We start from the raw sequence: 11181 nt of genomic DNA, 5'->3' as shown, positions 1-11181 counted from the left end.
TCATTGAGGAAAACAAAAAGCTGTTGTCGACAAAGCGACAGCACACACACAAGAAAAAAAAAAAAGTGTAAAAATAACTAACTGTACTGTGTTCCCATACTTTCCAAAGTTGCTTTACAATGGGATGATATGCACATGATCTTGCTGCAAAAGTCTATCCAACTTTATGTATATAGTTTAAACCACTTTAACTCAAAATAATCCTGCAATTTCAGAAGATGCAGAGATGCCTTACTCGTCCCCCAATCTAATTTTTGGATTTCATTGACATTCCTTCTATGCTGCGGTACCCACTAGAGAGAAAACTCAATCAAAAATATGGATCTTCTATAGGGAGGTTGGGAGGGAAGGGGAAAAAACTCTTTTGCAGCAATAAACTTGTATTAAATAAATTTGACCACCCTTAACCCCAAAGCCAAAAAAAACAGGGGAGTAATTTTTATATATATAAAAAAAGCCTTAATTCTTTATGTCATGCAAACCTAAAGATAACCAAAGCTTTAAACAATGGAAGGATAATTCACAGAAAATCTGTTATACAAAAAACGCATAAGAAAAAGGGCCACTAGGTGACGTAATTTACAAATTGGCATCATTTTGGTCAACAAGAATCAAAGTGATGTTTTCCTGAACAAAACCAAATGTTCAGAGGGAGGAGGGAAAGTAACGGCATAACTTGGCTTCTAAAAACTAATCGCACATTTCTTCAGGAATCTCGTGTGGGTTAAGTATGCCCGGAACTGACATCTGTATTCTGTGTTTCTCTTCCTGGGCTTGCCGAAGGGCAGTTTCCCTTTCTTCCAGAAATAGGTCTGAAGTATCTTCTCCGGCATACTCCTGTTAGAAAGTACAATAACACAGATTATAAACGTGGTATTAGGATAACAGAGTGGTTTAGGAATTTAGAAAACATTTTGTACTAGCTTACAAGTTTTGCACACGAGACCTTTATACAAAAAAATTGCAACTTTTCCATGTCAAGTCAATTTTAAAAAGAGGGCAAGGATAATTAGGAGGGGTATGACCAGCAAATTTAAAACTAATTTACAATTAAGACAACATAGCGCTAATTTTATTTCAACACTATGTGAGCTTAGGTGTTCTTTTCTGTCTTTAGGACAGAATCATGCAGCAAAGAGGCATGCATCCTTAAAAAAAAAAAAAAAAAAAAAAAAAAAACCTCCAGAGATCATAAGTTTATGACTTCCGTATGAAGCAACAGTTTTAATAAATCCCCTCATAGATCTTACAAAAGAGACACAGGACTTTGAAAATGGAACTAAATTTCTTATGTGCAGTCTCCAAAAAAATCATGCAATAGATAATTATCACTCTTACCTTAATCTGTACAAGAAAGTCCCTAAGGTGTTCTTTAAATGCAGGAATATCCTGATTTAAACTGAAGAGGCCAGTCACAAAAAGTTTAACTTGTGCACTAAAGAGGGGAAAAAAAAATTTAATTAGCCCCAGATTCATTATACACAAATGTGTTTTCAAATAAGCAATCTCTTAAAAGGCACCCCTTCCATCACCAGGCAAACAGACGCAGTAGACCAGTAACATTAAGAGCTGTCCCCTTAATAATTCATTATAGGTTTGCAGTTCTTTAACATGCGAATATAAACAAAAAAAAAAAAAAAAATCCGAATGGCAAGTGTTCCTTTTAATTCCTATTACAGTACTTTAATTCAGTGAAGACAGACCCTTCCGTTACTTAGTTAAGAGATAAAATTGTACCCGTAGCAAATGCCATGAAGTCCGGAGGGAGGAGCCAGAGCTCCTCCCTCCTATCTACAAAGAATCTCATCAGTAGCAGCTGCCATCTCTTTCTCAGTACTGGGAAAGTCTGTCTGCACTGAATACAGATTTAACTCAGAATTGAGAATTTTGATAATGATCGATCAGTTTTTGGCAGAGAAAGAAGCAGATTTCTCTGATGAGATATTTTTCAAATTTGCTTATTCTCATGTGTACTATTGATTTATCAAATAAAAATTAAAACGACAGTTACACTTTAAGCTGAGTGCAAGTATGTCATATACCACTCGGGCAGCATTGCTAACATCTTTTAGTTTGGTGGACCTGAAGAGAAGCCTTATACACTGCATCACTTACTCTTGCAGATGAGGAAATGCGGATTTTAGAAGGTTGGCCACATATTCCTGAATAAATAGTTGGTTATTAGGTGGATTTGCTGGATTCAATGCTGCATTTATCTTTCCTTCCTCTACCAAGTTAAACATGTATGCCAGGATTGAAGCATGCATTGTTAAACCTATAAAAAAAACAGATGGTTTGTTTAATGCTACAAAACTTTTAGATTAGTTGAAAAATGCCTAAGTATTGAAAATTGTGGTAAGTTAAAGTATATCAGAACGCGTTTATAACTTTTCAGTTCTACAAGCTAAAGCACACAATACAAATGTAAAGACATCTTTATAGAAACTGAAAAGAACTGGCACTTGCCTGCCAGCATGGAACTTAAAATCCTAAATCCCCCTGCCAGGTTTTGCATTTAGGGCAATGAAAGTTAAATCTGTGCTAGACATTGCAAGGCCTGGATCAGACGGGCGTATTTCACGATCTAGCAGCTTCATATGCAAGTCTATGGAGGTTGTAAGTTCGGGTTGGGAGACCAGCAGCTAATTGTCAGTCTGGGCATTGTGGTCTGTATAAGGACCGTGAACCCTAAGGAGTGGTGACAGTTTCCACATGTACCAGAGACACTGACACACGCAGACCCATTCAAATGACCGTGTGATCCACCCGGAGACATGTCCGTTTTGGACGCCGCCACAGATCACAGACCCATTGAAATCAATGGGTCCATATAAACACGTGCCGCACAGGGATGCCATCCGTGTGACACGTAACGGCGCTTGGGAATTAGTGCACAGTTAGCACTGTTCCTAAACGCCCCATGCTGAACACTGCCATCATTATGGTTCCCTGCCGACGATACGATTAACACCAGCAGGGACACTGATGAGGGTAGTAGTGTCTGCTCCCGCAGTGTTCACCTGTGTAAAAGAAAATAAAAAATCCTTATACTCACCTGTCTTGAGTGTCCCCCGCTGTAATCCATGTGATCAGCAGAGGAGCCGGGGAGAATGAAGCGCTGCAGCGAGCGGGCCTTGGACCTCTGCTGACCTCAGGAGCGGTGTCCTGTCACTCACTGAGCGCAGCTCCGGAGCCGCTCGCTGCAGAGCTTCATTCTCCCCTGCTGATTGGTCTCCTGGAATACAGCGGGGGCCACCTAGGAGAGGTGAGTATTTGGATTTTTTTTCTTATTTTTACACAGGTGGACACTGCAGGAGCAGACACTACTACCCTCATCACAGTCCCTGCTGGTGCTGATCGCAGTGCCGGCAGGGAACCATGAGGAAGGCAGTGTTCAGCACCAGCGCTTGGGAACAGCGCTAACTGTACACTGATTCCCAGGTGCCAGTAAGTGTGCTCCTGATGCGGCACATTGCTGCTACACGTGTGACACACGGGACACGGATAACTCCGGTATCGTTTTTTCCGGTAGCGGAAATATACAGATGTGTGAAACCGGCCTTAGACTAAGTTTTTTCTTCAAAATCTGAATTGTAAGGTAAATGAGTAGCAATGCACAGAAACACTTACCAGCTGTATGAGAGGTATCTGTCACCACAGAGAAGATGTGCTGTAATATATCACAGAAGTACGTCTGATAGAAACTCTGTGCAGCAGCTTCCTCCTGAGCAACATTTTGCAGTAATGTGTAAAGGATCTGTAATCCTAAAATTGAAAAATATTTTAAATAAGCAAAAATCCCATACTTAAGTTATAAAGAAGCTAGACAAGAGGCTGACAATGGAGCCAAAAGAAAAAAAAACAAAGAAAATGTATCAAGTTCAAATATAAATGTAAATTTTTTCAGCATAATTCATAAAGGGACCAATCGTGTGGCGTTTACTCAGGTAAAGCCCTTTCCCTGGGAATTTTTAGGACACACTTCACATCTACCCTTGTGACTTTCACATCTCATTAAAAAGATAATTAAAACTTACTAGCAGTATTCAGAAACAAGATCGGACTTTAATAAAACAAAATAGGAAGTTCCAGTTAAATACTTTTCAGCACTCGAACTGTATAAACCATCAGACAGATCAAGAGCACATTACATTTACAGGTGATTTGGAGGGTAACAAGTCATTGCAGTAGGACTTGACAGCAGCGTTTCTAGCAAATATTTTCCCCACATAACATCAGTTTTACTTTTGCTACTGGTGAACAAGCCAGAGAGGGATTGCATTTCATCTGTACATACCTGTGTCTGCAACATTTCGCATAGTGTGTTTAAAAGCCCAGATTATGGAGTCCAAAACCAGCTTAAATTGTGCTGGGGGAATGGCCAAGAAAGCAGGGAAACAGTGCGAATTTACAGCTTGTAAAAGCAAGAAAAAGTTTGTCCTGTGATCTGGATATTCCTCAAAGTCCTGGACAGAATACAGAATTGAGAATTTCAGTGAATTGTATCTTCTACCGCAAACAAATTGTTATCGATGTGATACGTAAAGTACGATTTCATTGTGTGCCAGACGCCTCTGAACATTTTGCAGTGGGTGCGACTGGTATTGCGGCAGCACCAGGTACAACCAGTACAAAACGGTCAATGTGCCGCAGCGCACCTTCAGTTAGCTGATCCACACAATACTAAGAAGTTGGCGCCCTGTTGATCCGACATTTATGGACTATCCTAAGATTGTTAGGTCATCAATATCAACCCCCGCCCCCAAACACACACTTAAGACAACCACTAACATTGCAAACATAAGAAACTAATTTTTTTTTTTAAAAAAAAAGCCTCTTACCTTATTAATCATATTTAACGTGCATTCAAAAACAGCATCAAATATTTGAGGTATTTCAGCTGTGATATGGCCTCCAAGCTTGTTTACGATCGTGGCCATTGTGCTCAGTACTTCAGGCTCCCTGGCAGCAGGAACATTTCTCTGGTAGTCAATAAGAACAGCATCCAGCAAAGGTGGCACAAAGTTTTCTGCGACCTTAGGACAAGAAAAAAATAAAATTAACACAATTAAAACATGAAGAGTACAGTCTTGCAGACATGCTGGTGTACTTAATTTTTTTTTTTAATCTCCTGAAGCACCCTCATGACAGGTGGACATGTACATCAATATACAAGATCTAATAAACTAGAAACAAACTTTAGGCCACACCAAGGTGTGTTTAACATACTTGATAAAGTTGGCTGAACTCCATTAGCACAATTTGTGGCACTCCCCAATGTATCACTGAGCATGCTATTAGACATGTTCCATCTATTAAACTAAAATTACTCTGGAATCCTAGCGTTCAGGAAAATGCAGCAGGGCTAAAGGCCCCCATAAGCAATTTACCAATGTCGTGTATGTCAACCTCCTGACTCTTTCCTGATACATTATGTCAGGAGAGAGAAGGATCTGGCATGTCGATTTCCAGTGGCCGACCCTTTTGCTCCCAGGGAGATTAGCAGCCATCAGGATGTGGCAGCAGCTCACTTAGATCAAAGTGGAGCTCAGCCATGAGTTCCAGTGCATGGGCGACTCCAGGAGTGGAGTGATCTTTCAGAAGGCAGCTGTGAATTGTCGTGCCACCTACATGGACACATCCGCTGAGCTCACCGACTGGATGCAGATCTATCGAGGTGAAAACAGGCACCGGCTGAGACTCCGCACTGGATTAAAGTAAGAAGTTGTTTTTTTTTTGCTTTTTTATTAACCGCTTCGGGGACAGGTTTTCTGTATGCCAACCCCATTAAGGATAGATATATGTCATATATCAAAAGTACATAGTACTTACCATTTGGGGGTCGTTAGATCTGCTCACCCAGCCGGAAATCAGTTTTAACGTTTCCTTTTTAACTGTTCTCATACTTCTTATCAGAGGTTGCTTTGTTACCATTTCGCCTGTAAAGAAATAAAAATAATGAACTCCATGTGTAATGAGTCCTACACTACCATCACTGACTTGACTATTTGTTTTGCTTACCATTTGCTTGAATAGCTGCAGAAATATTTTCACTTAGGCACTTGTACACATTTAACATATCCAAGTAAATCCTTCCTAGCTGAATAACAAAAGGGTGACCGACGGCTTTACATGCCCTAACATTTGTTTTCAGGATGCTACCGAGTTGTTTTACGGTTTCTGCATCTTTCAGGATATCGACATTCTTTAAAAGGAAAAAAAAACAAAAACAAATTAGTTGTGGATTTTAACAAGTCAACAGAAAATACAAGCTTGTAAGAGGTAAGGCAATGCAAATGTACAATGTTAAAATGTCATGTTTCCACCTTCAGCCAAGTACAATATTTTTTTCCCTAATGGATTTTCAAACTATAAAAGTCGCATTCAGAAGGCAAACAAATTGTTCAAAACTGGCTTGTTAATAGAATCATAGAAAGGCTTTAACGCTACTGAAATTAAAGTTTAATGTCAACTGCAGGGCCCTGTCATGCCAAATACAACTGCATTTTTAGCTCTCCATGTGATACCTGAACAGTAAGAGTTTAGGAAATTTCCTAGGTTTAGCCAATAGGACTCCAAAATGTAAAAAAGTCTCAACTACACTAATAATTCCTGATGAGGTTTGTTCAGCTACCAGTCCTAGCTAGTCTATGTAGGACAGTTGGTAATGTGATGGCCATGTGACCGTGGCATCTGGTCGACAATCACCAGATTAGTATTTAGCGATATCATGTCACACAGCAGATATATGACAGTGTGGGTAACATAGCATGTACATATTAAGAAATGAAGACCAGCATCTATGCATATTACAAACTAGTTTGCACCTATAGAGCTAAATACACATATTGTACTCTTCATTTCTTATATTGGATTTAACATTAAAAACGGGTATAGGGGGTACATCTCTTAGGAGACTTCTAGGCCATGCAATGCTCCTCTGGGAAATTTAATATGGAAACTGCCTTTTCAAAGAAGAGGACTTGGACTCTAGTGCCACCGATTTTAAGTAGCAATCCTAAAAGTCAATATTGTACCTTTAATGAGCATTGTAACATGACTTAGAATAAAAGCCAAACCAGAATGTCAATGTTTCTGGGTGTTGCCCCTCCTCAGGGCAAAGCATGAGCTCTAAACTGGCTGTATGAGAGGCTTATAACTGGGGCTAAAAGGGTAACATCTCTCCTTCTGGAGTGTGACATGCCCGTGTAAGGAGACTTCTAGGCCATGCAAAGCTCCTCTGATTGTGAAAGCACTTCCTCCTTCTGTCATGTGAAGTGTGGTGAACACCACAGGACCACAAAATCATAACCTGAGTAATCTGGAGAAGAGCTTTGGGTCTGTAATTTCCTGTGATCCCATCTTGATACAGAAGAGAAGGAAGTTTGTTTATACTTAAAATTTTACTATTTTTTGAGACTATCTTTTAGAAATGGTTATCATTCACGCCGCATAAAGAACCATGGCAAAATCTGTGCTGTAGTCCGTTGTAATCTTTTTCATTTTTTGCGGAGGCCTCCTCTACGGTTCAGTCTGCTGTGCTCATCTATACAATTTAACAAACATTCTGCAGTCACATACCAGCCAGATAGAGGCCAAAATATACAAAAGGTTTGGAGACAATCTATACATCAAGCAAAAGCTCAGAAGGAGCTCATAACATAAAAAACAAAATGTAACCAACTTAAATGTACATTTATCAACTATAACTTTACATACCTTAGTGGCTTGTTGAATAATACTATCCCACACTTGATTTGGAAGCAACATATATTTCTCTATCAAATGCTCTTGTACAGGTTGATCTGTCTGAGCTCCAATCATATACCCAACTGCTTCATAAAATGTGTGAACCTAAAGAGAATTAAAACAAATAAAAATATAAATCTACAAATAGTATCTATCCATTAACATTTGAGACTACCCACAGAGGATCTTTCCTATAAAAGCAGGTTGTGAGGAGACCACTAAGCCTGCAATAATAATGCACGGGTGTTCACATAGGGCCCACATTACAGTTTGTGGGGCTCTGGTATGTCCCAACTTGCTATTAGATCATCAATCCTAGCTATTGGGGAGTCTACTTATGAAAGATAGTACCTGCAAAATATTATCTTGTAATAAAACGTGATCAACTTTAGAGCAAACCTTTTAAAGCAAAATTCTTACCTGTTGAGGCTGAAGGTCACATATTATCGTATTAATATTATTTAAAATTTCGTCTATGAACGGCATCACTTCGCCAACTTGCACTTGAACAAAATGTCTACGACATTTCTGAGCTATTTTAATAAAGGTGTCACATGCCATGTCCTGCACGCCATCATGGGTCTCTGAAAATAAATGGACCCAATTAATACATAAGTTTCAATAACGGCATTCGTGGCGCTGGATAAGAGTAAATGTACAAGGTACACTCATACCATGCATAAACTCAAACAGCTTGTTCACAACTGTCTTCAGAAACTTCCAATGGGCTCTTAAAAATCGAGGATACTGGCCAACAATATACATGATATTGGATGCAATTATGGCCTTGTTGTCCTTCCCTCGCTTCTGCTCACACAGACCAAGGAGATCCTATGGGCGGGAGGAGAAGAAAAACAAAAAAGATATTGGTGGCGGTTCTATGGCACAGTCCAGAACAGCAATATTTAAAAATGTAGTCTCACATTAAGTTTAGTTAACAGCTAACTTGGACTACCAGAAGACAAATCACAAATCTGACTAAGCAAACCTTTATCACTGTAACAAGAAACCTCTTCTCGTCCTCCTCATGCATAGCTCCACTGATTGAACCAATAGCCCAGCACAAGGTGTTCAGATTTTTCCAAGACCATTCTGATCCATTAACTTGGTTGTGTAGTTTCTCAGTCATAATTCTTTCAGTGTCTGCATAATCCAGATGTGTGAGGTATACTGAAAAGAGCACATTGATGGAGGAGACAGTTTAAAACAAACAAAAAAAAAAAAAACACTCTGGCAAGGGAGATAAAGAAGTCATTTTAAAGGGTTATAAAAGGATCCCTTTTAGAAGCAGAAGTCAGGGAAAACCAGTAATTTTCTAGTGGGGAGCCATGGCAAGCCAGGCATAGCCCATGCACTGGATGCTATTGAGTACACAATACATGGCAGCCATGCCCTTAGACAACTGCTTTGTGTTGGGCTCAGGGCAGCGAGAGGTTGATCTAAAGCAGGGGACCCAGTTTGAAATTCATATGCCCAATACGGCATGTGGACCTGGGCTGTCTTCATGAGATAAAACTCACAAACATAAAACATACACTGTGGCAATAGGCTGAAGCTCTGCATGTGATACCTGAAGATATTTGTCCCAGACCTTGCCGTGAATTTCACTTACTCCACTGTAATAGGCGACACAGCTACAATTACCCAGAAGAGTGTCTAGATACCTAAAGTTTGTGAATGGGCTAATAGCTACTCAATTACCACAGAATAATTACAGTTTAGGCTTCTTTTTCATAGGGTACAATGTCATGAATGACAGTGCTTATGAAGGTGAAACATACTTACCTAACGTTTCCCTCATGTTCTTGTACAGGTTGATGGAATCGGTGTCCTTCATAAACTCTCGAACAACTTCCCCTTGATCATTCTCTACAACAAGAACTTCCTCTGGTTTAGCCATTCGACTAACCATCAACAAACGCACCTGGGAAGGGAGTAAGACGATAATGGCAACTCAGACTTGTGTCATGAATCACTAAACAAAAAACAAACCACTAAACCTAGCAAGGAAAGATAAAAGTGAAATCTTGAATTCGGTGTTTGCGGTAGGATTATGCAGAAAAATATCTGTTCCACATCTTTAGCTGGATAAAGGGCTCAGCAGCAGAGCTTAGCCAAAGGACAGGCTTTAAGAGGTGCTTGGTGAAAAAAGATCGCTAGAACACATACCGACTGACAAAATGGGGAACTTCTACCCCATTAGAAGGGATTGGCAGTGCTCATGCTCAGCCGCAGCTCCATCCTCTGAGGCTGCGGAGTACTGTACTCCGCTTTTTCCCAGCAGCCCTATTAGGTATGAATGGGGTGGTGGTCGATCATGTGCACTGCTGCTCCATTCTAACAGGAAAAAAACGTCCCCATTCTGACCATCAGTGAAGGTCCCAGCGGTCTGTCCCACACAATCAATAAGTTAACACCTATCAGATTAAAAAATATATATCTAACATTTATATTTAATATATGCAATATCTACTGTACATACACTTTGCAATAGAAACCAGTTGCTCAGGGCAGTTTATGAGCTCAACAGAAAGTCTATGGACCCATACTCCACTCTGTACAGCCTTACACTTCCTATTAAGTCTGTACAACGCTCATGCAGGAGACACTTCTGTGATGAGCATCTTGCCTCAGATTCTAGGGTCTCAGGACCTGGACCATCACAGATCATTTAAGCCTGTGCAGATGGGTACAGGTTCATGAGACTTTTTAATTAGCACCGTACATTTCTCAGAGTCAGAGCTCTGAGTCATGCACGCCTCAAGCATTTTATCCCCCCTGCAATTGGTGCAGTTCTTGGGACCCAGACCACCACACATATATTATATACATGATGGCTCAGTGCCTAGTTTTGCAGCACTAGCATCCTGGGTTCAAATCCCACCAAGGACAACTACTGCAAGGAGTTTGTATGGGTTTCCTACAACACTCTAAAGACCTACTGCTAGGAAATTTAAATTGTGAGCTCCCATAGGGACAGTGATGATAATGTCTAAAGTGCTGCAGAGTATAATAACGCTATACATGTAAAAAGAAGAATTTTTATATTACACACATTTATACTTCACACACACTTAAAAAGCTATTGCTAATACTTTCTTTGCATTTTTTATGCCTAATGCTCCTTAAGAGGCTGCAGATGAATATTTAAATGTAGTGCACGGTGTCTACACTGTGCTTCTCCTCTCCATCATAGTACATATAGAATAGATACATTTGAAAAATGCATGCAAGCAAACTGGCTAAGCTTCTCCACAATGTAGGGTACTTCTAACTCAAGGTAATCTGGTGCCGGCATTAACAATACATTTTCTAAATACGAAAACCTATGGACATACTCAATTAGTAGCTCAGCTCTCCAAATTTACAAAGAACAACTGTAAGAAGAGCCACAAAACTATACACTATCAATTGGTGAGGACACAAATATTA

General features: G+C 39.9%; 1 protein-coding gene across 1 annotated transcript in view; it reads right to left on the bottom strand.

Annotated features, from left to right (window-relative positions):
• Positions 1-436: 436 nt before the first annotated feature.
• XPO1 (exportin 1) overlaps positions 437-11181 on the bottom strand; it is a 59136-nt gene continuing 48391 nt past the window's right edge. The window contains exons 13-25 of the mRNA XM_073672309.1: positions 9535-9673; positions 8738-8919; positions 8424-8580; positions 8170-8333; positions 7720-7854; positions 6022-6205; positions 5833-5939; positions 4842-5036; positions 4298-4466; positions 3631-3765; positions 2116-2275; positions 1339-1435; positions 437-837 (exon numbers count right to left, since the gene is read on the bottom strand). Of these exons, the coding sequence (XP_073528410.1) occupies positions 691-837; positions 1339-1435; positions 2116-2275; positions 3631-3765; positions 4298-4466; positions 4842-5036; positions 5833-5939; positions 6022-6205; positions 7720-7854; positions 8170-8333; positions 8424-8580; positions 8738-8919; positions 9535-9673 (1971 nt within the window). The 3' untranslated portion in view covers positions 437-690. The remainder of the gene's footprint in view (positions 838-1338; positions 1436-2115; positions 2276-3630; positions 3766-4297; positions 4467-4841; positions 5037-5832; positions 5940-6021; positions 6206-7719; positions 7855-8169; positions 8334-8423; positions 8581-8737; positions 8920-9534; positions 9674-11181) is intronic.

The sequence above is a fragment of the Phyllobates terribilis genome, unplaced genomic scaffold, assembly GCF_046119375.1.
Source record: "Phyllobates terribilis strain yellow unplaced genomic scaffold, ASM4611937v1 Scaffold_3__8_contigs__length_932513732, whole genome shotgun sequence".
In the NCBI taxonomy this organism is placed as follows: Eukaryota; Metazoa; Chordata; class Amphibia; order Anura; family Dendrobatidae; genus Phyllobates; species Phyllobates terribilis.
Note: the sequence above shows the minus strand (reverse complement) of the source record. Positions and strands in the feature narration are given on the sequence as shown.